We start from the raw sequence: 27,398 nt of genomic DNA, 5'->3' as shown, positions 1-27,398 counted from the left end.
CCCCCCACCTCCCCCGGCCTGCCCCCCTGATGTGCGCGGGCTCCTGACGCATGCCCTGAGGCTTTGCCACTGTACTGGGGTCGGACATCCTAGTTCTACCGGTCAGCCAGATACCAGAGGCTACTTCTTAGGGGGTTTAGGCCATCTCCCGGAGTCTCCAATACTAGCAACATCATAAAAAAAAAAAAGTAAATACAGTTTGTTTAGAGTCGCTTTTATTTCACAGTGATTCATCCACCCACCTGCTGAAGGACGTCGGGGCTGCTTCCCGTTCTGTCAGTTAAGAACAAAGCTGCCGTAAACGTCTGTGTGCAGGTTTTGTGTGGACATCGGCTTTCAGCTCCTTTGGGCAAACACCAGGGAGCGTGACTGCTGGGTCCCACGAGGCTGTGCAGTGTGTGAGACCACCGAGCTGCCTTCCAGAGCGGCCGCACCGGCTGCGTTCCCACCGGCAGTGAAGGGGTCCCCGCCGCCGCTCCCGTCCTCGCCAGCACTGGGCGGCGTCAGTGCTCTGGGTTTGGCGCTCTGATGGGTGTGCAGTGGACTCTCCTCGTTTAACTTCCCTTCCCTGAGGGCTAGGACGCGGAGCATCCTGCCATTTGCTTGCCGGTCATCTGTGTAGCTACTTGGTGAGGGGTCTGGGAAGGTCTTGGCCCATTTTCCATCGGGTTGTTTGTTTTCTTTCTGGGTTTAGAATTCTTTGTATCTTTTGGGAAACAGTCCTGTTTCAGGTGTGTCTTGCAAAGACACTCCTCTCGTGGCTTGTCTTCTCATTCTCTCGGTATTGTTTTTGTAGAGCAGAAGTGTTTAGTTTTAATCGAGTTCAGCTCATCACTTTTCTCCCTCTGGCCGTGTCTTTGCCGTAGAAGTCACCTCCAAGCCCGAGGTCCTCTCGGTTCTCCTGCGTTGCGCTCCAGGAGGGTCACACGTGTGCGTTTTACGTTTAGGCCTGTGGTCCATTCGGGTTAACGCTGCGTGCAGACTCATTGTTTGGCCTGTGGATGCCCGGCGGTTCCAGCACCATTTGCTGAGGAGACTGTGCTTTCTCCTTGAGCTGTCTGCTCCTTTGGTGAGATCAGCTGGCCCTGTCTGTGGGTCTGTTTCTGGGCTCTGTCCTGCTCTGTTGGGCTGTGTCTGTTCTTTCACAGTGACCACACTGTCCTGATCGCTGTAGCTTTACAGTTAGTCTTGCAGTTGGTGGCGTCAGTCCTCCAACTCTGTTCTTCACCTTTATTGTTTCTTTGGCTGCTCTAGGTCTTCCGCCTCCATATAAACTTTAGAATCAGTTGGTCCATATCCATAAGATAACATGCTGGGTTCTGATGGGGATTGTGTTGAATCTACAGGTCAAGTTGGGAAGAAGTGACATCTTGACAATATTGATTCTTCTTATCCATGATCATGGAATATTTCTCCATTGACTTAGTTCTTTAATTTTATTTAAAAAATGTTTTTATTCACTTTAGAGAGAGGGGAAGGGAGAGGAATAGAGAGATGGAAACATTGATGAGAGAGAATCATTGATTGGCTGCCTTCTGCATGGCCCCTACTGGGGATTGAGCCTGCAACCTGGGCATGTGCTCTGACTGGGAATCAAATAGGAGAAATCCTGGTTCATGGGTCACACCAGCCAAATAACTTAGTTTTTCTTTGATTCATTCTCAGAGTTTTGTTGTTGTCTTCATATAGACCTCATATGTATTTAGTTAAGTAATTCATTTTTTGGGTGCTAATGTGAATGGTTGTGTTTTTAATTTCAACTTCCACTTGTTCATTGCTAGTTTATCGGAAAGTGACTGACTTTTGTTTATAAACTTCATAACCTGCAACCTTGCTACAGCTGTTCACTAGTTCCAGGCCTCTGCTGGTACAGGGGCTCGGCTGCCCTGCGTGGGAGGGGTGGGAGGGGTGGGAGGGGGAGCCCTAGAAGCTGATGGGAGGTGGCGTCCAGTTTCCGCTCTGCAGGTGGTTCTGCCTGTCTCTGTCCTGGACCAAGGGCAGGAAGGGTCCCGAGAGAGCCAGGTTCCACTGCCCCTCAACCCTCAGGGTGTCAGCTGTCCCAGCGGTAACTAGGCAGTGAGCAGTGCCCCTTGGGAGGGAGGAGGTGTGTCCGGGCCTAGTGTAGCAATAGACTGTCCTTGCCAGTCCCTGACTCTGAATCCGTGTCTTTAGAATAGGTTTTGGTTCACCAGGATCCTCACAAGGCAGGCCTTACTTTGGGGTCCAGAGAGCAAGGTGCCCCTGTGTCCAGGAGGGAGCTGCTCTCAGCCCAAACTACCTGTGGCTTTAGGAGACATTCATGGTGATTTCAGTATTTGTATTAGAAAGAGGGTGCCTCGTGATGGGGCTGCATGGGCATGGTGGCCCACGCAGTGGCGGAGTGGTGGAGTAGGAGGAAGAAGGGCTTGGCGAGGCTTGTTAGTCAGCTGCTCCGAGTTGGGATGCCCTGGTGGGGGAGTCAAGGCATGGACTCCCTTGACTGTCACTTCTTCCCACAATTGAAGTGTGATCGTGTGGATTTCTATCGCTCTGTGCTCTTACTGAGCAGAGTCCCCGGGAGTGAGAGTGAGTCCCCTGCACAGTGACGCTGAAGCCTGCCTCATAAGAAAAGAGGGCCTGTAGGAAAACAGATGGTGGCCTTTTGTGACTGTGTGTTGGGAGGTTTCCTAGGACGGGGCAGCACGCTCCTGGAGGAGGAGGTGACAAAGTGGACTTCAGGATTGACAGACGTTCAGCAAGTGGAAGGCGGGCGTGCATTGAGGGTGCAGCTGGCTAGAGTGTGCCCAGGGTGCAGGGGGAGGACCCACAGCTCTCAGTAAGAGGACTCAACTCTGTTAAGAACAGCAGGAGGTGTGCACAGACAGGAAGAAGATACAAAAACCAGCAAGTGTGTGACAGATACCCACACCACACAAGGCCGTGCAGGTGGAAGGCGCATGGCATATCCAGTCAGTCCATCCCCAGCGCGCTGTCATTAAGGCACCCACCATCCCTCCTGGCTGTGGGTGTGGAACCAGCGGGGACTGGGTAGGAGCAGAGCCTGGCAGTGTGTACTGCCATGTCCAGCAGTCCCGCTCCACGAGAAAAGAGACCCTGGTGGGAAGCTTTGGCCTTAATTGATAATGGCCCAGACGGGGAAGAATTGGGAGGTGTTTCAGGTGATCCATCCACCATGTGCCCTCAGCCACACCCGGAGCAGAGAGCTGACATCTGCAACACTGTGCGGGCGGGGTCTGCACATACTCTGCCCTGGAGGAGCCGGACACAGCAGCCCACACTGTCTGACCCCACCAAGCGGCGTTCCCAGTTTAGCTCCCCAGTGGGGATTGCCGCCCCGCTGGAACTGTTCACGTTGATGGAAGTGCGTTCAGTCTTGATTGTGGTAGTGACTGTACAAAGGTGTGCATTTGCTCAGACTCATCAGATTGTATATTTAAAACGGGTGCGTTTTTCTCCGTCAGCCGCACTTCAGCCCAGCTGTACACAGAAGCTCACCGTGGTTCTTCCTCCGGCCCTGGCTGCACAGTGTCAGGCTGCAGTGGCAGTTGTGACTTGTGTCTTTTATTGGTTGGAAGTTCAGGTCTGCTGTCTCCTGGGTGTGAGACAAGAAGTTCCTGTCGTGCTTGTGAAAGGAGGTTCCCACAGCCCAGGGGCCGCGAGCAGCCTGGTGGGGACTGCAGGTAGACCTGCCACTTCCACCTGTAGGCTCAGGTGAGGACTCCGTTGTCTTCACCGGAGAGAGAAGATTGGCTGTCTGTGGGGGCTGTGCGCTGAACCCCAGGTCTGCGAGCCTTCCTCTGGGTGCGCTGGTTTTGGGGTGGCCACGAGAAGACAGTCTGTACTTACAAGTCTTTAATAGTTGCTTTCTCCCCAAGTAATACATGCTTATCATGGGAAGTTTGATAAAGACAGAATAATGTGGGAAAGAAATGAGTAGCAATCTGTAGTTCTGTCACCCAGAGGTTTTTGTAATTGTCCCTGATGTTGTCCCGAGCTTTGATGTTTCCCACATCCTTACCTGTTCTGTGGTCAGACTTTAATGGACGGGTAGTGAGTTAACATTCGTGTGTTCATTCTCAGAGTGCCCACGCTCTGTGCCGGGCACTGCCACCTGTGAAGGGGTGCTGCGGAGGGGAGCACGGGCCCTTCCCTGAAGCTCAGACACAGTGAGGCAGGCAGGCGTGGAGCGGAGCAGTGTTCGGGGCTGGTTAGGGCGGTCTCTCTGAGCTGGGACAGGGAGCCCTGAATGCAGGCAGAGGGGTCTTTCAGACAGCAGCTGAGCTGGGCTGTGGGCTGGTGGGGAAGTGGTCTCAGGCTTGCTGTGAGTGTGGTGGGGGTGAGCGTGGTGGGTGACGGGTGTGAGTGGGGGCAGTGTGCCGTTTCTCTCCTGCCTGTGCGGTGGCTCTCCCCGCCTGAATTTACCTGGATGTTCCCGTCTTCATGTGCATGTCCTGAGTGTCCTTTCCCGTTAGTAGTAAGCACCTCGGGTTAATTCTTGCATACAGCAAGGCGAGCTGGCCTTGGGAGGGTCCCAGAGGTGGCCTCTTTCGGTCCCCTCACATCTCTGTCCTGGTCGGCAGGAGAGCTCTTGGCTCCTGGGTTCTCCTTGCCCTGGGCCCGCAGGGGGCTTTTCTGGCCAGGCTTGGGATTGCTTCGACGTGTCATGCTTCTGGGGTCTGAGTGGAGGTGGCCAGGAATCCATTGCAGCCACACGGATGAGCTCAAGATGGTACTGCCGGTTCAGTTTCTGATGCAGCAGGTTTAGCCCATAAATGCTTTGATATGATGTTTGCCTCGCTCCTCTTGCACAGAGAACCTTGGATCCTCATGAAATGAAGCATCTATGTACCTGGCATGTGCTACCATGTACTTAGCTACGACAGTGAGACTCAGTGTAAGGTTCTCTGTGTGTGCAAACTCCACAGAAATGATTCTGTGTGTGTAATGTTACCACTTCGATATACAGTTCACTTTTGTTTGTTTTAGTTTCTATTCTCCGTTTGTTTTAAAAGGTGAAGGTGAAGGGGTTAAGCAAAAACAACAATAAAACCCCCAAAACAGACATAGACAACAGTTTGGTGATTCCCAGAGGGAAAGGGTAGGGGAGGTAGAAGAGGGCGAGGGGGGAAAATGGTGATGAACACACGATACACCATAGATAATGTATTGTAGTATTATACACCTAAAGCCTATGCCATTTTATTAACAGTGTTTTGAATCTGTGGAACATTACCATGGCACAAAACCCAAATTCTCTAGATTCACCTTTGGTCTGCTCCCCTTCCGTCCATACCTTTCCGTGTTAACTTCCGTGCTTTCGGGGCCGTTCTCTCCAGATGCATGTTGTAGATGGAAGCAGGTGTGAACATACACACCTTTGGTTCTTTTTCTTACACCAGCAGGGGCACAGACATCAGTGTGAAGCTTGATTTTTAAAAAAAAATGTATTTTAATTGATTTTAGAGAGGAAGGGAGAAGGAGAGAAAGAGATGGAAATATCAATGATGAGAGAGAATCATTGATTGGCTGCCTCCTGCATGACCCCCACTGGGGATTGAGCATGCAACCCAGGCATGTTCCCCTGGCCGGAATCGAACCTGGGACACTTCAATCTGTCATCCACACTTGCCCCAACTGGAGGTGGGTGGGGGGTAGGGTTTAAATTTGCAACCCAGATACATACCCTTGACTGGAACCTGTGACCCTTTGGTGTGTGGGCCAGTGCTCTCACCATTGAGCTACTGTCTAAAGCCCAGTGAGTTTTGAGAAGTGTGTGCACCTCTCTCCATCGTCACCATCAGACTGGATGTCCCTCTCCCCTGGAGGCCCTGCATGCCCTTGGCTGCCCATGCTCCCCCTGGGGCAGACCTTTCTGCCTTTTGCCCAGATTCTTTCTAGAATCTCACCTAAATGGCTTAAATACTGTGGTTGTATCTGGCATCACTCTGTGTGCATGTCACTGAATGCGGCAGTGATGTGTTTTTATGGTGAGAGCATCCATGTTTCCACACGTATCATCCACTCACTGCTGGGCAGGGTGCTAAAGCTCCTGTGAGGACTCCTCTCCTGGGTGCACTTTAGGAGGGATGGCTGAGCTGGGTGGCACGTGTGTGGTTAGCCTCTCCAGGAGCCACAGCCCTTCTCCTAAGTGGCTTGGCAGTGCCCGAGGGTCCTGTTGTCATTGTCTATCAGCATGTGCATGTTTCTCATGTTGACGGGCATGGTTTAGATCAAGAGCACTCCCTCTGAGTGATGGTCTGTGATTTTTCACAAGCACATGCACCACAGTCCTTTCCCCACAGCAAGACACAGAAACACTACAGAGCCTCAGAATTCCTCTCGCCTGGGTGGTTATCTGTCTCCACCCTCACCCCACACCCATTGCTGCCCCGTCACAGGTTTTATGTTATTTTCCCATTGATTTTTAGGGAGAGTTGAAGAGAGGGAAAGACAGAGAGAAACATCGATGTGAGAGAAACACATCTGTAGATTGCCTCCTGCATGAGCCCCAACCAAGGCCTGGTGGGGAAGGAGCCTGCAACCAAAGTACATGCCCCTGAGCGGCATCAAACCCGGGACCCTTTGGTCTGCAGGCCAGTCCTCTATCCACTGAGCCAAACTGGCTAGGGCTGTCACGAGTTTTATGTAAGTGAAAAGATTCAACTGTCCTGCTTCCTCTCTGGTTTCTTGCACTTAGCAGGGCTTGTGTGAGATTTCTACAGTTGTGTTGAGATTCTGCGCCTTCTCACCGAAGATTCCATGCTGGTGATGGACTGACAGCTGGTTCCATCTAGCCCTCAGCTTTGGGTTGTTTCCAGTTCTGGCTATTGTGAACAATGCTTCTGAGAAACATCCTTGTGAGTCTCGGGTGGACCTAAGTTTTCATTTCTCTTGAGTAGACCCAAGGAGTGGGTTGTTGGCTACAGGAGTGCCTGTGCTCTTCCCACTAACAGTGTGTGCCAGCTGTTTTCAAGTCCTCACCTAATGTCCAACATTACTGTGGTCAGTCTTTAATTTTAGCCATTTTGGGCTGTAATGCTGGCCTAATGATTTTTTAAAATTTAAATTCTTTAAAAAAAATATGTATTTTATTGATTTTTTACACAGAGGAAGGGAGAGAGATAGAGAGCTAGAAACGTCGATGAGAGAGAATCATTGACCAGCTGCCTCCTGCACACCCCCTACTGGGGATGTGCCGGCAACCAACGTACATGCCCTTAACCGGAATCGAACCTGGAACCCCTCAGTCTGCAGACCGACACTCTACCGCTGAGCCAAACCGGTTTTGGCAAAAAATTTAAATTCTTTATTGTTGAAAGTATTACATATGCCTTCTCTCCCCTCCACCTTCCCATTGAACTCCCCCTTGCTGCTCCCATCCCCCAGCACATGCCCTACCCCCTACTGTCTGTGTCCATTGGTCATGATTATATGCATGCATACAAGTCCTTTGGTTGATTTCTTATCCCACCCCCTCCCAACCTTCCCTCTGAGGTTTGAAGTTTGATGTTTCTCTGTTTCTGGATCTATTTTTGTTCATCAGTTTACGTTCATTATATTCCACAAGTGAGTGAGATCATGTGATCTCATTATCCGTCTCGTGACTGGCTTATTTCGCTTAGCATAATGCTCTCTAGGCCTATCCACGCTGTTGCAAATGGTAAGAGTTCTTTCTTTTTACAGCAGCTTAGTATTCCATTGTGAAGATGTACCACAGTTTTCTAATCCACTCATCTGTTGATGGGCACTTAGGCTGTTTCCAAACCTTAGCTGTTGTAAATTGTGCTGCTATGAACATAGAGATGCACATATCCTCTCTGATTGGTGTTTCTGATTTCTTGGTGTATATTCCCAGAAGTGGGATCACTGAGTCAAATAGAAGCTCCATTTTTAATTTTTTGAGGAAAATCCATTCTGTTTTCCACAGTGGCTGCACCAGTCTGCATATCCAGCAGTGCAAGAGAGTTCCTTTTTGTCCACAAGCTCTCCAGCACTTGTCATTTGTTGATTTATTGATAGTAACTCATTCTGACAGGTGTGAGATGGTACCTCATTGTTTTGATTTGCATCTTTCAGATGATTAGTGCTTTTGAGCATGTTTTCACATGTCTCTTGGCCTTCTGTTATGTCCCTTTTTGTGAAGTGTCTATTTAGGTCTGTAGACCATTTTTTTGATTGGATTCCATTGGGGTTTTAATTTGCATTTCCCCAAAGACTAATGATGAGCATCTTTTCATACGCTTATTTGTTATTTACATATCTTTTGTGAAGCATCTATTTAAATCTTCTGCCTCTGTGTTTAAATGGGTTGTTTTTATTATTATTGACTTGATGAGTTTTAAAAACATATTCTAGATACAAGTCCTTTATCACATAGAATTATTTTACAATTTTTTTTTTAAAGTCTGTGCCTTTTTATTTAAAGAGCAACTTTTCAATTTTAAGGAAGTCTGGTTTATCATTTTCTTTCTTTCAGAATTTATGTTGGGTCTCATCAAAGAGATTTTTGCCTAACTCCAAGCACAAGTTTTCCTCTAGAATTTTTATGGTTTTAGTTCTCACTCAGTCCAATTTGAGTTAATTTTGAGAGGGGGAGTTGAGATTTATTTTCTCTCCTACAGGATATCCAATTGGTCCAGCCCTGTTTGTTGAAAACACCTCTGTCTCTGTTGAATTTGCCTGTCACTAAAAAAAAAAGTTTTTACTTATTTTTAGAGAGAGGACGGGAAAGGGAGAGAAACATTAATGAGAAAGAAGCATCACATTGATCGTCTGTCTCTGCACACACTCTATTGGGGATCTAGCCCACACCGGGGCATGTGCCCTGACTAGGAATCAAACCAGCAACCTCTTGGTGTACTGAACGATGTTGAGTTCACTGAGCCACATCAGGGGGCCTCTCCTGACACTTTTACTTTATTATTATTATTAATATATATTTTCATTGATTTCAGAGAAAGGGAAAGGGAGAGAGATAGGAACATCAATGATGAGAGAGAATCATTGATTGGCTGTCTCCTGCATGTTCCCCTCTTGGTGATTGAGTTTGCAACCCAGGTATGTGCCTTTGACTGGAATTGAACCTGAGACTCTTCAGTCTGTACGCCAGTGCTCTACCCATTGAGCAAAACCAGCTATGGCTCTCCTGTGACTTTTATTGAAAATCAGTAAACCTTGTGTGTGTGTATTGAGTTTCTGGACTGCGGAATAGAACCTGATCCTGTAGCCTGGACTTAGACTGAGCTTCTCTTCTTTTTCAGAAGTGTTTGGGGGCTACTTGGGTCCTTATATTTCCATATAAGTTCTAGAATCAGCTTCCATTTTCCACAAAAAGTCTTCTCATATCTTGCCTGGGATTGTGTTGAATCTGTATATTAGATTTATGATATTGACATTTAAAAAATATATTTTATTGATTTTTTTACAGAGAGGAAGGGAGAGCTAGAAACATCGATGAGAGAGAAACATCAATCAGCTGCCTCCTGAACCCCCCCCCACTGGGGATGTGCCTGAAACCAAAGTACATGCCCTTAACCGGAATCGAATCTGGGCCCTTCAGTCCACTGAGCCAAACCAGTTAGGGCGATACTGACATCTTAACAGTATTGAGTTTTCTGATCCATGAACATGGTAAGCCTCTCCATTTACTAGTATTTTGGTCTTTCAGAGTTTCTACCAGCATTGTTTTATAGTTTTCAGTGTTTGTCTTTTGCATGTTTTGTGAACTAGATCCTTAAACAGTCATATTTTTATGTTATATAAATGGTATTTTTAAAAATTGAAATTTCCAGTTATTTGTGGCAAACATTTAGAAATACAATCTATTAAGTCTTTTTATTTATTTTTAAATTTTTATTGTTCAGATTATTGCAGATGCTCCCTCCCCTCCCCCCGTAGCTATCCTTCACCTGGTTCCCACACCCCTCAAGGCCATCCCCCCACCCCACTGACCTCATCCATAGGTTTAAGCTCTTTGTCCAATCTCTTCCTGCACCCCTTCCCCCCCGAGAAATGCCAGTTTGCTCCCTTTCCACGTACCTGGTTCTACCCTGTTTCCCTGAAAATAAGACAGTGTCCTATATTAATTTTTGCTCCCAAAGATGCACTAGGTCTTATTTTCAGGGGATGTCTTATTTTCCCATGAAGAAGAATACGGTACACATTTATTGTTAAATGAAAATAAAGGAAATTTATTACCTGTATACGGTACGGTAGTATGGTAGTTGTCAATACAAACCAGACAAACTGTGAATCCTACAGTATCAAGAATTTACTCATTTATTCAATGACAATCATGTCATCATCTTCTGGAACATCATCATAACAATCCAATTCCTGAATTTCCTGGTGAATTTCTTGTGACTCCAATTCTTTCAGAATCAGTGGACCGAATCTCTCATGTTTAGCAATAGCACTGTCTTTAAATGAGTACCTCTTGTCAAGGTAGCTTGCTCGCAGTGCATTTGCAATGCAACTGTCAGTGATTTTCCCCCATGAATTCTTCACCCAAGTCACAACTTCTTGCAGTTTAGGCTTCACAAAGTTTCTGAGACAGAGCCTGGGGGACGGGGGACGGGGGGTGGGGGTGGGGGGCTTATTTTCTGGGGGATGCTTTATATTTCACTCAGAAGGAAACCTGTAAGTAGGTCTTATTTTCGGAGGATGTCTTATTTTCGAGGAAACATGGTATTACATTCATCAGTCTGTTCTTTTCATCAGGTTTTTTATTCATTTGATTTTTTAGGTTCCCTTGTTGATAGATATCTATTTGTTGTCACTTTGTTGTTCATAATTTTTTGTCTTTATTTTTTTCTTCTTCTTCCTCTTCTTAAAGAATGCCTTTCATTATTTCATATAATACTGGTTTAGTGGTGAAGAACTCCTTTAGCTTTTTCTTATCTGTGAAGCTCTTTATCTGACCTTCAATTCTGAATGATAGCTTTGCTGGTAGAGTAATCTTGGTTGTAGGTTCTTACTATTTATCATTTTGTATATATTTTTAAAAATTTTTATATAATAAATCTTTATTGTTCAGATTATTACAGGTGTTCCCCCCCCCCCCCCCATAGCTCCCCTCCACCTGATTCCTCACCCCACCCCATGCCCTTACCCCGCCACTGTCTTCATCCATAGGTGTAAGATTTTTATCCAATCTCTTCCCGCACCCCTCAGACCCTCTTCCCCCTGGGGATTGTCAGTCCATTCACTTTCTATGTCCCTGATTCTATTATATTCTCCAGTCCATTTTGTTCTTCAGATTTTTTATTCACTTGATTTTTAGATTCACTTGTTGGTAGATATGTATTTGATGTCTTTTTGTTGTTCATAGTTTTTGCCTTTACCTTTTTCTTCTTCTTCTTCCTCTTCTTAAATAATACCCTTCAGCATTTCATGTAATCCTGGTTTGGTGGTGATGAACTTCTTTAGCTTTTTCTTGTCTGTGAAGCTCTTTATCTGACCTTCAATTCTGAATGATAGCTTTGCTGGGTAGAGTAATCTTGGTTGTAGGTTCTTGCTATTCATCACTTTGAATATTTCTTGCCACTCGCTTCTGGCCTGCATAGTTTCTGTTGAGAATCAGCTGACAGTCGTATGGGTACTCCCTTGTAGGTAACTAACTGTTTATCTCTTGCTGCTTGTAAGATTCCCTCTTTGTCTTTTGCCCTTGGCATTTTAATTATGATGTGCCTTGGTGTGGTCTTCTTTGGATTCCTCTTGTTTGGGGTTCTCTGTGCTTCCTGGACTTGTAAGTCTATTTCTTTCACGAGGCAGGAAAGTTTTCTGTCATTATTTCTTTCAATAGGCCTTCAATATCCTGCTCTCTCTCTTCTTCTGGCACCCCAAAATTAGGATTTTGGTACGCTTAAAGCCATCCCAGAGGCTCCTTACATTACACTTCCTCACACTTTTGGATTCTTCTTTCTTTCTGCCTCTCTGGTTGGATGTTTTTTGTTTCCTTATATTCCAGATCTTTGGTTTGACTCTTGGGATACGTTGATCTTTAGTTGAGTTTCTGTATATTCTTTATTTCAGACAGTGTATGCTTAATTTCTGACTGGTTCTTTTCCATTTTTTTGGTATTCTCACTAAGGTCCTTGAAGGTCTCTTCAAGTTTCTCAGCAGTTTTTAGAAGATTCTTGAGTAACCTTATAAATGTGATTCTGAACTCTGTGTTTACTTTCCCCCATCTCTCCCATTCATGACATGCTTCTGTGTCTCCTCATTTTGGCTGCCTCCCTGTGTTGATGGAGTGGCTTTGTGTGGTCGGTGACATATAGGGGCCAGTAGCTCAGCTTCCCGAGTCACCCGAGGTGGTTGCTCTTGGTGAACCCCTTTGTGGGCTGGATGCAAAGTCTTGATGTAGTTAAGCCTTGATTGCTGTTGGTACACTGGGAGGAATTGACCTCCAGGCCAATTGGCTGTGAGGACCCGCTGTGTCTGTAATGGAGAACTGCTGCGCTGGGGACACACTTGTAGTGCAGGCCTTGTTTCAGTGGGGCTTTGATGCTCACTGAGTCCACCTCCCGAATGTGTCACTTATGGATGTGAGGAGTTGAAATCTGGTGTTTCACACTGACCACTAGGTACACTGGCTTCTGGATCTTCAATGGGCTGCAGTTCAGCTTCTGCCTGAGGCCGCCCAGCAGGAGCTACAGCGAGAACCACAGTCCTCTCCTCCCTGCTTGGAGCTTGGAGACTTTGGAGCTGTCTGCACCAGGTTGCAAGTTTGCTAGGTTAAACTGCAATAGAGAAGGCCTTTCATATGCAAAGGCTGCTGCTTGGAGCTTGGGTGTGTTTGTAGATTGTGTGGGGCGGAGTGTCAGGGTGTCACTAGGCTAGGGCATGGCAAACAGCAATGGCTGCCAGTCAGCCGCCTCTGCCCCTCCGACTGCGTCCCTGCGGCTGCGTCCCCATGTCTCGTGCCCCAGCACAGCGAACAATTATTCTTGCGTGCAGCTCTGCAAGCAAGTCACCCTCACTTTTCCACCCGATGGCAGACAGTCCAGCTTCTTTCCAGAAACTGGATTTCAGAGAGATTGGGAGCTTGTCTCTCTTTGGTTTTTAGAGATGCCCTTTGTTAGTGAGGTGGAGGACTTTCCTTCTCTTGCTAGTTGGTAAAGATTTTTTTTGGTCACAAATGATGTCTGATCTTGTTATATGCTATCCTATATAATAAAAGACTAGGGACCATAAGTGTAATGACTGCTGGACCAGTCGCCATGAGGTGCACTGACCACCTCTTATTCCCCCCTCTCCCCCCCTCACCGCCAGTGAGCGGCAGTGGGGTGGGACTGTGGACTGGTGACTCATGAGTGGGCTGAAGGGCTGACCTCTTAGTCCCTCCAACCGGTCCACAGGTTCTGATGGATCAGCGGTGGTGAACGTTGGAACCGGGATGGGTGGCGGGAGGACCAGGCTGTCTGTCAGGCCATTGGAATCCCCAGTTCATCACTGGCTGCTTGGGGGCTCAGGTTGGTGGGAGAGGGGCACTGGGACTTCACCTCCATGTGGGCACAGCTGCTCGGGGGCTCAGGCCTGCGGGAAAGCGGGTGCCGGCGACTTCACTTCCATGCGTGTGTGCTGGGCTGGCTGCTGATGGAACCCGCTGTCTGCTCGGGGCCACTCACGCAGGTGCTGCCACTGCCACCACCACAGCCACCACTGCTCCTGCCGCGGCTTGCAGCGCTGATGGAAGCTGTGGGGCGTGCCTGTGACCTGCCCACCCCGGTGGTGGAGTGGTGTTGGGCTTAAGGACTGGCGAACGGGCAGAAGATGGCTCTGATTGCAGGCTAGGCCTAGGGCCCCAATCTGCACCATTTCGTGTGGTGGGCCTCTAGTTGTTCATGTATGATGCTCACGTGATGGTTCTCTTTTACTCTGCCATGGTGAGTTTACAGAAATTGTACTCTAGACCTGTTCATTGAAAAAGTCAGCCTGCGTGGCAGTGTGTGATGCCAGCAAGGACCCTCCTCCTGTCCTCATACTCCTCCTTCGGTGGGTGCCCGTGCGTGCTCCTGTGCACTGTAGTGAGGTTCTTTTTTTTTTTTTTTTTTTTTAATATATTTTATTGATTTTTTACAGAGAGGAAGGGAGAGAGATAGAGAGCTAGAAACGTCGATGAGAGAGAAACATCGACCAGCTGCTTCTTGCACACCCCCTACTGGGGATGTGCCTGCAACCCAGGTACATGCCCTTGACCGGAATCGAACCTGGGACCTTTCAGTCCGCAGACTGACGCTCTACCACTGAGCCAAACCGGTTTCGGCCGTAGTGAGGTTCTTAAACATAGCAGCTGAGGACCTCTTGGGGACTTGCTGCTTTAACCGTGTCCGCCTAAGTCTCATCAAGACTGAGTGTTGTCTGTGAAATGATAAGTGGGTGTCCTCACAGCCGAGGTTTGGGCCACCCTCCTCTCTGACTCCTGCCCTGGGCCTTGCTTGCGTGACGTTGGCAGGTGTGGCGTGGGGTACACACCCGAAGGCGGGAGGAAGACGGGAGGGGTCTGCCAATCGTGGGCTTTTTGTGTGTGTGTTTTTATTTTTGTTTCATTCAGCTATCTTTTCTAACCTTTAGTATTTGGAGGCATTATAATATAGAAAAACAATGCTTTGTGTGTGCATCAGCCAGGTTGACACTTGCTTTTTATTTTTCTGGGCTGTTGGCCTCACTCTGGCTGGTCGTGTTTGGAGTTGGCCTGAGGGGTGTGGTTTGCACATCAGATAAAAAGGCACTATGCTGTTGACTATTTGGGTACTTTTCCTGTAACGATGCTGTGCCCAGGCCTTCCGAGGTGACATCAGAGTGTGTGTCCCGGAGGGAGGCTCCCTTCAGCCTGCCCTCATGGACAGGGCATAAATGGGCCACCAAACGGTGATTTTAAGAAAAACACATAATGCACACTGCTAGGCGGGGGACTTTTTTTTTTTTACCGGTATTATTACATAACAGAAAACGATTCTAACGTTTTGGACTATTTTAAATTATGTGTCTATATCAGAAAGCAAATCTGAATTAGTTTTAGACTTTTATGTGAAGAAGCCATTCTGAGTAGTTTTCGGGTGACATGTGTGGCCTTGATGCCATTTGCTGCATCTGTTCCATGGAAGCACCAAGGGGCACACAGGCCACTGTCCCCTAGTGCTTGGAGGTGTGGGTGTGGGTCCTCTGCTACAATGCTCACTGTCACCCCCAAACTCCCCCACGCCCCCCTCCCCCCCACCCGGCATACTGTCGCCCTCTGCCTGGCCAGCCCCACACGCCCACGTCATCTTCACGCATCCACAGCACTCTGTTCTCCCCGCTTGTCCAGATTCTGGCTGATCCCTGGCCACCTACAGTCCTCTGGCTGATGGAAGTGTTTTCTCTTGGACTGTCAGGGGCCACACTCAGGACTGAATGACTGAGACTGTGTGTGCTGGGGTATGAGGTGCTGGGTACCGAGAGAGCAGAGGTCTTGCCACTAGGGACTCATCCCCAAGCCCCAGCATAAAGCCAGGCACTGGGACTGCACCTCCCCCACCCCACCCCACCCCGCTCCTGCCGCCTGAGTGTGCGTCCCTTAGAACAAAGCATGCTGTGGCTTGTTTGTATTTTGACAAATTTCAGGCTCATACTAAAGGCCTCTAGGGAACAGCTCTGTACTCTTCCTGATTCACCTGTCCTGACCATTTTATCCAAGCGACTTAACGCATAGCTGACTTGGGTGGGCGTTTGTGGGGTCCCAGCCTGTGCTGGTGTGTGCTATTGGGGTCGTTAGGCAAAAGGCCTTGTGGCTCCACATCTTCAATGCGCAGCGAGCGCACTGTGGACGGGCGTCAGGTGGGGCTTTCGGAGCTTTCGGGGATAGTTCACAACAGCGCTGCATCCAGCACCAGCTGCTTACACACTCACTCAGCCACTCACCCCCTCACCCTCACTCACACTCACCTACCTTCAGCCTAACCTGCTCACATTCACAGTCACTCCCACCCACTTTCACACACACATTTCCTCTCTCTCTCTCTCTCTCTCTCTCTCTCTCTCTCTCACACACACACACACACACACAGTCAAATACACTTTCACTCTCACATGAATTGTGTATTACACGTAAGCACATTTTTGCATTGATAACTTTGTAATCTTAGCAAAGTGTACTACTAGTCATTAAAGCTGACTTGTACCTGAAGAGCATTTAGGAGCTTACGTGTGTGGGGAGGTGTCAGGGCCCAAAGCAGCCCTGGGGGGACGGAGGCTGGAAACAGCTGCACGTTGGCAGTGAGGACAGAACCCTGTGCTGTCGCCAAGGTCACCCTGACTGCTCTCCTCTGAGCAGGGGTGGAGGCCAGAGCAGGCCCTGCCTGGGGTCCTGGGTCCACTTCTGGAGCCTCATCTGAAGCAGTGGCAGCACTGGCCCGCACTGTGGGAAGGCCTGGCCGTCATGGAGGTTGTGGCCGTCACACTTGGACAGCCCAGTCACCCCCTGCCTGACTCTGCGAGTCGCAGGGGGCTGTGGTTTCTGCCTGAGCAGACTGGTCACAAACCATGTCAGGGTCCCTGAGGTGGAGAGGGAGGGGCCTGGCACTCTCTTCCCGGTCAGGGTGACGTGACGTGTGCTCACCACTGTGTGCCTGGCACGGTGTGAGCTGTAAAGGTGAAGTTAGTGGGTTTTGGTAAACCACTGCAGAAATGTATTTGCCAAGTGTACTGCATCCCGTTCTGAAGGCACAGAGCTGAGGAGGACAGTCTGGAGGGAAGGATTTTGTGGGCTGAGGGAGGCCGTCCTGGTCTCTTGGCTCTGTCCAGACTCCTCCTCCTGTCCCCATAGCGACATCTTCGAAAGCCCCCCTGGGCAGCGGGGCAGCCTCAGGACAAATTCTCCGTGCATTTCAGACAGGGCCTCGTGCTCTCTGCTCCAGTCCCTCTCCTGGCTGCTCGGGTGCCAGCGTCAGCGTTCAGGGGGACAGCCTCCTTCTGCCATGTGTAACTGCAGAGGCCTTGCCTTTCGTGCCATTGTCTCTGCAGAGTCTCTGACAGGCGGCAGCCTAGGGACCTTCATGGGGATGAGGGTGAGCGCAGGGGTCTGGTCCCTGCTCCTGTCATTACACCTGGGCCATTTTCCCGGTGATGTGCCTTCCCAGGGCTGGGGGAGCCGCCGAACCACGTGTGAGAACAGTGTGTGTGAGGGGCTGTGGCAGGTAAGCTTATGCTGATGTGCGTGACGTGGGATTCTTCCAGGTGGAGGCCCAGGCAAGTCCAAAAATGCCTGGCCCCTGTGCAGTGCAGCTGGGCTGCCCTAGATTTTCATTCCGGATACAGTAAGACATTGGCATGAGAAGGATCAGGAAAGCTGTCACTGGGTAAGAACACTTGAGTGTTCCTTGAAATCTAGTGAGTAGGGAGGGGAGGGTTCATTCAGTCCTTAAGACATAGTGGTCGTGCTTGGGTGAAGATGGGGTGGCCTGGTGGCCTTGGGCTGCCCGCTGCTCTGCTGGTGCCACGCCCCACCCTGATGGGGCCACACTGGCCTCCCAAACAGGTGATTGCAGGGCCCGTTGTACCAGGGAGCAGCTCGCATTGCTCAGTCTTGGCCCGCAGGGTCGCCTCTCTGACTTCGGGAGGAGGGTGTGATGCTGCACATGTACCTTTAAAACTGGAGCCTTCCTGATAACGAGAGAGGAAACCAGACTGAGTTTTCATCAAGAAGAACATTAGAAATACATTTTGGGTGAGATTTGTAGCCACTGAAAATTGTTTTTGAAGAATGTAGAATGACATGGAATTACTTATGATATAAGAAGTAAAAAGAAGCCCGGTCAGTGTGGTTCAGGGCTGAGTGTCGACCTATGAACCAGAAGGTCATGGTTTGATTCCTGGTTGGAGCACATGCCCTGGTTGTGGGCTTGGTCCCTAGTATGGGGCGTGCAGGAGGCAGCCAATCAGTGATTGTCTTTCATCATTGATGTTTCTCGCCTCCATTCCTCTCTGAAGTCAGTAAAAATATGTTTAAAAAAAAAGAAGTGAAAAGAAGAAAATAAAAAAACGAACATCAACAAAATGACCTTGGTTTTCTTCATGGTTATCACAGCACACACACGGTAATGTGGACGCTGGACAGAGTGGAAGAAACTGCGTGCAGCCCTAGTAACCACAGGGCATGGGGTTTCAGCAGGTTCTGAGTCCTCATTTCTTGTTTTCTGTCGTGAACAAAACGAAACCCTGTTGTCTTATGCCTGCTTGATCGGGGTGCGTCATGACTGCTCCTGTGGAGACGGGCTGCTCTGGTTCAGGTGGCCCGAGCACAGAGGAGGGAGACCAGGAAGGCTGCTGTGGGCTGAGGGAGGGTGGCGGTGGAGGGTGGTTTGATCAGGCAGCAGAGCCCCAGGCCACACTCCGACATCCCTGTTAACTGCCTTTGTGTGGGAACTGACCCAGCGGAGCGGCCACTTTGGTGGGAAGGTGAATCTGAAGGATCCTTTGAAGTTGAAGTTGTTCACTGTGTGAGGTGTGGCCTTCTCCTTCCCAATGTAAAGGCTGGAAGAACACAGCTCGTGATACACAGACCTCCTTGGTCATTGTTGAAGTGAAGCCCAGAGGGTATGTGTGGAGTCGGAGGCACGCGGTGTGCCAGCCTCTGCCCTGGGCACTCTGGGAGAAATCGCTCTGCCGAGGCCTTGGTTGCCCCAGCTGGAAGGGGGGCGTGGGCCATCGCTGCAGGGGGCCTTCCCTGATGAGTAGGACGATGCGTGTCCCCAGCCAGGAGCTGTCTGTGAACTCCGCTATTGCTTCTTCTCAACCTTTTCTCCAACATTCTTCAGCTGCATTTTGAGGGAAGTTGAGCTTCTTTGCTTTTGCATGAATAGATACTGTACTAGTATGCTGTGTGTCTGTTTAGAATGAGTGACTATAATCAGTTCACAAGATCCCGAGCTGTGATAATGTCATTGAAACGTGCATTGATGCAGCTGTTGGTGTTCAGATGCTCCCCAGGCCATCGCAGTGTGTGACTTTTGCCTGTGATTGTGATTCATTGTATCTAGGGAAGGCAGAGGAAAGCACACCCTATTACAGCCTACAGGTCTACCACCCACGAATGCAAACAAACTTTTTTTTCCCATGAGGAGCCACAAGTTTGCTGTCAGGTTAGAGCTGTGGTGGGTAAACTGTGGCTCACGAGCCACATGCGGCTCTTTGGCCCCTTGAGTGTGGCTCTTCCACAAAATACCACGGCTTGGGGGAGTCTATTTTGAAGAAGTTTAAGTTTAAAAAATGTGGCTCTCAAAAAAAATTTCAATCGTACTTTTTTTTTTTTTTAAATATATTTTATTGATTTTTTTTTTACAGAGAGGAAGAGAGAGGGGTAGAGAGTTAGAAACATCGATGAGAGAGAATCATCGATTAGCTCCTCTTGCACACCCGCTACTGGGATGTGCTCACAACCAAGGTACATGCCCTTGACCGGAATCAAATCCGGGACCCTTCAGACCGCAGGCCGATGCTCTATCCACTGAGCCAAACCGGTTTCGGCTCAATCATACTTTGCTATTTGGCTCTGTTGACTAATGAGTTTGCCGACCAAAGAATGGGGCTTGGCCAGTGGAGTGCGGAGGCCCCACCAGAGGAAGAGCGCGGTTCCCCTCCGAAGCTCCATCGTTGATTCTCATGGAATTAAATGTGAACTTAGACACTTGTGTTATGTGTCTGATGGCGTCTGTGCTGATTGCTGCTGGTTTTTGAAGCTAAAATTAATGCTAAGCCTGCATGATTGGATTTGCTTTCCAGTGATGGAGCTCAAGCATGTGCTGTGTGAGTGGTTCTCCCTGTCCGTCTGTGTTGTGGGGCCCCCTCCTGGTCAGCCATGGGCACCATGCTGCCCACACCCAGAGAGGTGAGGTGCCTGGGTGCCACGGGGTCCATTGCTGGAGGGGAAGTTTGGGGTTCCATAGGACAGGTCCCAGCTGCCACTGGTCACAGGGCCAGCGGGGGCAGTGCGGAGGGACCTGTCCTTGCCAGAGCTGGGGTCTGCGGCTCCAGCGGGACCTCCGACCAGTCTTCAACACCACTGCCTCGTGCGCACTTGGCAATCTGTGTCGGGGAGAGTGTGTGCCTGTGAGGACTCTGCCAGGCCCTCAGCGCCCCCGGTGGCTTCCTCCTCTGGAGTGGGTGCATGCTGAGACCAGTGTGGGGTGGCTGTGGGGCGATGGTGGGGCTGGCAGAGCCGTGTGCCTGGCTTACTCACAGAAGGAAGGCTTGGTGCCCTTTTTTAATTTAAAATATATATACATGTTTTAATTGATTTCAGGAAGGGAGAGGGAGAGGGAGAAGGAGAGGGAGAGAGGGAGAGAGAGAGAGAGAGAAAGAGAGAGATAGAAACATGAGCGATGAGAGAGAATCATTCATTGTTCCGCTGCCTTCTGCATGCCCCACACTGGGGATTGAGCCCGTAACCTGGGCATGTGCCCTGACTGGGAATTGAACCTTTACCTCCTGGTTCATAGGTCCATGCTCTACCACAGAGATACACTGACTGGGCGTCAGTCGGTTGCTCTTTGAATCCATGAAACTGCCCTGTGCATGTCCTTTTCCTGTGCACCATCTGGCAGGCAGCAGGCATGTCAGAGTCCGGTGACTCCATGTGTCACCACAGGTCCCCTTTCTCCTCAGAGCCGCTAGGCCTCCCCATAGAGCCACTGCTTCCCGGGCTCTGACACCGGATGTCCTTTATCCCCAGGTATGGTCCTCGTGCGCAGCGAGAACGGGCAGTTGTTAATGATCCCTCAGCAGGCCTTGGCCCAGATGCAGGCCCAGGCCCACGCCCAGGCCCAGCCTCAGACCACCATGGCACCCCGCCCTGCAACCCCCACAAGTGCCCCACCTGTCCAGATCTCCACCGTCCAGGTGAGTCATGCGTACACCCTGCACCTGCCAAGGGCCCTGTGGCAGGCATCCTGCCCCACCACCGGGTGGCTGACCCTGGTGTCCAGGACAGTCTTACTGGGAAGAGCTGGCTCTGATTCCCTGAGAGCTGCCCTCTCTCCATGACTGCATCTTCCCATGCCTCAGTTTCCTCTCCTGCAGAGTGGACCGTGTACTAGTGCTTCTACCACAGAGCTGGGTCCCAGGCTGAGCGGAGACGTGCAGTGCTAAGCTAGTGGGCAGAGCAGGCACACTGAGTGCTGGCCTTCTCGTCGGGAGGCCCAGAGGACTTGACACACTTGTATTGGACAGAGCTGCCTCCCCACACACAGGCGTTGGAGACTGTGGCGGGAGGCAGGCTCCGGTGCTGAAGAACATGCAGGGCTTGCTCCCATCTGGGTTCCTTGTCTGTGTCATGATTTCCATGTGGGCACATGCCAGCACTGTCCCGTCCCCTCTGTCTGCGGTGCTTTCCTGTCCACTGCGTCTTCCTCTGTTCTCAGCTAGGGAGCTGGTCAGTAACTGAAGTGGAGAGAGACTTCCTTCTCAAGCTCGTACCCTGGGCGGCACCCTGCACTGCAGCAGCAGCTGCGTGTGCTGGGAGACCCACAGCCCCTTTGCTGAGTGGAACAGCTCAGCTTCCCAGTCTGTTCTGTTCAGTGTGAGGCAGACGTACGGTATCTGTGGTCTCACTTTAGCTGTTGGTTGTGCATGTCACCATGTGACCATCAGCATTTGCTGTCCATCTCCTTTCAAACCAACTTCATAATTACCTTGCTCAGGATTCAGCTTCCCATCGGGGGTAGGTGTGATTGGTCTTAGACCCCGGGGACACGTAGTACTTCTTAGTGCCGTGGTCACTCTTTAGTACTTGCGGACAAGATCACAGTAGTCCTCATGGGACCGATTCCCAGATACATGTGTTTTTCAAGGACCGTGCTGATTTGATAAAGAAGTCTAAGGCATTTTCACTGTAGTAGCAAAGATGGGGGCCTGCACTTTACTTTGGAAGCAAACATTTAGAATTAGGTGGCTCTGTTGAAACTGCGAGTGAACTTGCAGACGCACTTGTGCCTGGATTGCTTTGGGTGCACAGGGTGGCGGGGAATTCTCACGCTGTTGCCCCTTTTAGATGGGTCTTGCTTGTTTTCCAGGCACCTGGGACCCCTATTATTGCCCGGCAGGTGACCCCGACGACCATAATTAAGCAGGTGTCTCAGGCCCAGACGACGGTACAGCCGGCCGCCGCGCTGCAGCGCTCACCCGGAGTGCAGGTGAGGCCCGGCATCCTGCACGCAGGGACCAGGCACGGACTTGGGAGTGGGACTCAGGCAGAGTTTTGGGAGGAAGGCTGTAGGAGAAGGGCTCTTCTCTGATGACAGCATAGGCTGTGGCTGGGTCCCCCTTCCTTAAGGCCACACGGACTTGAGCACCAGCAGCACTTTAAAGCTGCCCTGCCAGAGAATAGTGAAAGGGTCACCTGATCAGCATTTGATTGTAAGGCATCTCTGGAGCAGGGAAAGCCTAGTGCAGAGTGTGTGTGTGTACCTGTCTCCCCGTGAATGCGCCGATGGTGGCAGTGCTGTTGTTGACCGTGTCCCAGGTCTTACTTGGTGTCATTATCACAGCAGTGGGCTGTGATGCTCTCAACAGCTCACCTGCTGGTGTCCCGGACAGGCTGGCCACTCCTGTCACAGCAGAGGAGACCTGGCCAGGGCCACAGGCCAGAGCGTCCAGAGCAGAGGCTCAAGCTGCAGCGAGGTGCTGGTGAGCGTGCACTGTGAGGTGCTGCAGTGCTGGCCAAGTTTCACCAGGTGTCTTTGTGCCAGGGTGGCTCTTTGCTGCATTGTTGTCTGTGTTGATACCCTTGGCAGTTGGTGCTGTCCTGTTTTTCCGAATGAGGAAACCACAGCCAGAGGTGGCAGGGTCAGTGGTGGGTAGTGGGTCTGGAGCAGCCCGCACCACACTCTTCCCCCACTGGATCGCGTCTTCTCTGACTCACCTGTGGCGCCTGCAGTGAGCGACAGTGTTGTTTGAAACACAGGAAGGGTCGTCCAGGTGTTGGGGACTTCCAGGATGCAGGCTTCTGCCTGGGGTTCTGTCTGGTTGGTGCATCTGATTCTACATTTTGTGCAAGGGTTTCCAGAAAGCATGAGGCACAGTCAGCTGGGTGTCCGCTTCTGTGCAGTCTGGATGTGTCTCGTGAGTGGAAGTTGGTGGGGCCAGCAGGAGCATATGTGGGACAGGCCCCGAGATGGCAGCATGGTTTGCTCCTCCTTTCCCCCTGAGGTTTGAGTTTGATATTTGCTGGTGACAGCAGTGATGACTCATGCTTCACATTACAAGTGAGAGAAGATAGACTGACGTAAATCCGGTCCCAACCTGCGGCTCCTGACCTCCCGGAAGCTGGTGTCCACAGCCTGGGGCCACTGGGACACCCGGAGCTTGGAGGGGCTGCGTCAGCTCCCTAATGGACACTGGGCCACACCGGAGGCATGTGCAGGGGTTGCACTGCCCCTACTTTAGAAGTTTTAAGAAAGGGACATTTTAAAAATTGGAGAGAAAATGTTGAAAGCTAGATTATAAATTGGAGGACCGGTTAGAAAGCCAGTTAATGTTGGTGTCACGACCCTGCTGCAGAACTGTGGTCGGTCAGGAGCCTGACCTCGGGCAAGGGTGGAGCTGCTGTCCATTCATTCAGCAGGGGCCTTCCTCACTGACTCCCACCCATTCCTCCTGTGCTCCACCTCCCCATAGTGATACTTCATGATGAGACTCGCTCTTGAAGTGCAAGGAAAAGGCCAGTCTGGCCGGCAGAAGGGGCCAGGGCCCCAGTCCATTCTCTCCCAGAGCTGCCTTGCAGGAGGGCTGACTTGTCACCAGGCTCTGTGCAGACCAGGCAGTGACATTCCCTATTGCAGTTTGTTTTTTGAACTGAGGATGAGACCTACTTTGCTTATTAAAAGGCCATTTGTACTGGTCACCATGTGACTTCAGGATCAACTCCTGAGCACCAAGTTTTTCCAGCGATTGGCTTTGTTTCTATCAGTTTTTGCTGGAGGTGCACCATCCTACTTCTCAGGTGCTGAGGACTGCAGTGCTCAGGCTCGGCCTGTCGCTGTGTCCGAAAGTCCTCAGGGTGCATGTCCCCCAGCGAGGCCCCACCCCTGCAGGGAGCTTTCTTCCCAGACATAAGGCTGCTGCCTGCAGCCTCTGTTTACCTTGTGTTTTGGAATCTTGCAGCCTCAGCTTGTTCTGGGTGGCGCTGCCCAGACAGCTTCGATCGGGTCGACGGCGACTGTTCAGACAGGGACACCTCAGCGGACTGTCCCGGGGGCCACCACCACCTCCACAGCTGCCACGGTGAGTGCTGCCTGTGCACCCCTCAGGTGGGACCGCGTGTGCAGAGGGCTCCCCGTGGTGACAGAGGCCCAGACAGTAGTGTTTGCAGTTAGTAGTGTTCGTAGAACAGCACTGTTACCCGCTTGGGTTTACACTTCAGTAGTTCCCTGCACATGCATAAATCTTCACACTGGGATCCCACTTTATTTACAGCTTCTTCCAGTTTCTTTGCCAAGTAGTTCGTCAGCGTTAGCAGTTATGACGCTCCGTAACCCTTTCACTGTGCATCTGGGAGATGCCGGTTCTTCTTGGTGATGAACACACTGCAGGGACCAGTGATGGAGTCACCTTTTTACCTTTGTGGTTTTCGGCTTGTGACATTCCAAGGGAGGGAATCACCAGCGGAGGGAAGTGTGAGCCAGGTCCTTCTTGATTGTATGGCCAGGTGTCCTTGGGCATCCTCCTTGGGCACCTGCCGGGCCAGGCCCCACCAGCAGGCTAGGAGAATGCTTAGAGAAGAAACAGTTCTCAGGGTGAAGATGGGCATTGCCTGTAAGACTTTTCACAGGTGTCTTTTTACTTGAATGCAGGAAACTATGGAAAACGTGAAGAAATGTAAGAACTTTCTGTCTACGTTAATAAAGCTGGCCTCATCCGGTAAACAGTCCACAGAGACGGCGGCGAATGTGAAGGAGCTGGTGCAGCACCTGCTGGTAAGAGCTTCGCCACCAGCCCAGCCCTGGTGTGACATAGCAGCCTGTCCTGGGTCTGCAGAGCCTCCCTGTGCGGCTTCCTCCCCGAGGCCTTGGTGGAAGTGTCATCCCTGAGGACAAGCGTCCCTGACCCCTCTGCGCCTGTGCTCGCTCGCAGCTTTGACTGTGCCAGAGAGGTTCCCTCAGGCTGTTTGGCTCCTGGCAGGATGGTCTGACACGTGGTCAGGGCTGGGCACTGTTGAGTGACAGCTGGATGGGGAGATCGGGGGTAGGCTAGTCAGCACACACCTGGGATACCCACGTTGGCTGAGTACGAGGCACGCTGACTCTCCTGTTGCCTCTGTCAGTCCAGACCTGGCAGAGAGACCAGGAGACCAGAATAGCCTCAAGAGGTCTGTGTGCAAACTTCCAGTCCTGAAGGAATTTCATGTGTCTTATTTTTAAGGATGGAAAAATCGAAGCGGAAGATTTCACCAGCCGGCTGTACCGAGAACTTAATTCTTCACCTCAACCTTATCTTGTGCCTTTCCTGAAGGTAACGGCAAAGCCCTTGTCCATCTCCGTGCTGTTCTGAGGGCGGAGTGGGCACAGTTGGCACCTTGTGTTGAAAGCCTAAAGCGCCCGCAGCAGAATGTGCGGCGTCCTCTTAGAGGCTTTTCTGGGCGTTGGACCTCAGTACTGCTGGCCTTCGGGCGTCCCACTCCAAGCACAGGCCCGACTCATGGGTTGTCCGTGAGCGTGAGGGCTGATGGGACACCAACCCCGGTGAGGAGCCAGGCTCCAAGAGCAGCGGTCGTCCCTTAGGTGATCTCTGGTGCACAGCATTCTCAGAGCATTTCAGAAGTGCTGCGCCATCTTCCTGGGCTCAGGGTCAGTGCTGGAGGCTGCCACCCACACCAGAGGTAACTCTCTAAGCTCTGAAACCACACTATTAAAAAAAAATTTTATTTGAGAGAGAGAGAGAGAGAGGGAGAGGGAGAGAGAGAGTGAAGAAGAGAGGGAGAGGGAGTGATAGAAACACGAATGAGAGAGAAACCTCAGTTGGCTGCCTCCTGTATGCCCCCTGTTGGGAATTGAACCTGCAAACCTGGGCATGTGCCTTGACTGGAATCCAGCCTGGGGCTTCTTGGTGCAGGGAAGCATACTCAGCCCACTGAGGCATACTGGCCGGCAAAACCGACACTCTTGAGCTTAAGAACTGTACCCCAGAATGGGGTGTGTCTGAGTTTTGGAGAGGGGACCCCATGCTGTGCTGCCTGCCGACCCTGTGTTTGTGTTTAACCAGAGGAGCTTGCCCGCCTTGAGACAGCTGACCCCTGACTCCGCAGCCTTCATCCAGCAGAGCCAGCAGCAGCAGCCGCCTGCCCAGCAGGCCACCACTGCACTCACAGCCGTGGTGCTGAGCAGCTCCGTCCAGCGCACGGCCGGGAAGACGGCGGCCACTGTGACCAGCGCTCTCCAGCCCCCTGTCATCAGCCTCACGCAGCCCACACAGGTTGGCGTTGGCAAGCAGGGACAGCCCCTTATCCCTGCCTGCCTCTCGGCTCAGGGAGCCTGCAGGACAGCCTTGGGCGTAGCTTTCGTGGATAAGGCAGCAGCCTGGGCCCCACAATTCTGTGATTCATTCCTCAGTAGCATGAAGTTAGTGTGTTGGCTTTTACCCACTGTCCATCCGGCACCTGTATCGTTGGGGTGATCCTGGCTTACAGGGACATGGTGAGTTTATAGTGACTCTTAGCTGGATATTACCTTTATTGGGAGCAGTGGTCCACATACAAGAAACTGACAGTGTGTGCTGGTGTTGGATGAGCAGGCAGCTGCGTGAGCCTTTGCGTCACAGTGCGGGCCTGGGCGTGCAGCAAGTCTGGGCCTTGTAACTCCAGGAGCTGAGTGGCAGGCTGCTGTCATTCATTTACTGCCAGCTTCGATTCTGTGTCCCGAGCTTTGCAGCTGGAGAAAGGCTGTCTTTGCTCCCATAGGCAAATTGGGGGCTATTAAAAAAATTCAAAGAGTTTTTGTTTCTCTAAAGCCAGTTACAGCAAAACACACCCCAGGCTCCATGGTGTTTAGTCGAAGTGGAGTGTGTTTATGATGGTGCAACATGGTAACCCCATGGGCGATTAAATCCATGCAGCTCTCTCACCTGCTCAGTTAGAACTGGAGTGGGTTTGGCCTGGATTGGCGGGGAGGAAGCAGGCTGACCCCCTCGGGAAGGTTGTCAGTAGTGTCAGGGCTGGAGGTGCCCATGTGACAGCTCCACACTCCTTCCAGTCCGAGGGGCAGACTTCTTTCCTTTCATGGGATGCAGGCACAGAGCTGTCCTGTTTGGCAGCCCCTGGGCTGATTTTCACAAAAGCTGGGTTCTCTTGAAGAGAGCATGATGGGAAGCCATTGTTCTCGGAGATTAACCTGTGGTGCGGGTGTGTGAGTGATGCTACCGGTGTTCCC

The 27,398-nt window shown here is 50.9% G+C and overlaps 1 protein-coding gene across 1 annotated transcript in view; it reads left to right on the top strand.

Moving 5' to 3' along the window:
* The window catches only part of TAF4 (TATA-box binding protein associated factor 4), a 63,942-nt gene that overhangs the window by 16,648 nt on the left and 19,896 nt on the right, over window positions 1–27,398 (top strand). Inside the window, exons 3-8 of the mRNA XM_084888989.1 lie at window positions 20,711–20,877; window positions 22,050–22,169; window positions 24,139–24,258; window positions 24,828–24,950; window positions 25,396–25,485; window positions 26,236–26,445. Coding sequence (XP_084745115.1) covers window positions 20,711–20,877; window positions 22,050–22,169; window positions 24,139–24,258; window positions 24,828–24,950; window positions 25,396–25,485; window positions 26,236–26,445 — 830 coding nt within the window. The remainder of the gene's footprint in view (window positions 1–20,710; window positions 20,878–22,049; window positions 22,170–24,138; window positions 24,259–24,827; window positions 24,951–25,395; window positions 25,486–26,235; window positions 26,446–27,398) is intronic.

The sequence above is a fragment of the Pipistrellus hanaki genome (assembly GCF_964339955.1).
Source record: "Pipistrellus hanaki genome assembly, chromosome: 6".
Classification (NCBI taxonomy): Eukaryota; Metazoa; Chordata; class Mammalia; order Chiroptera; family Vespertilionidae; genus Pipistrellus; species Pipistrellus hanaki.
The sequence above is the reverse complement of the archived record's forward strand: the minus strand, read 5'-3'. Positions and strand labels throughout refer to the sequence as shown.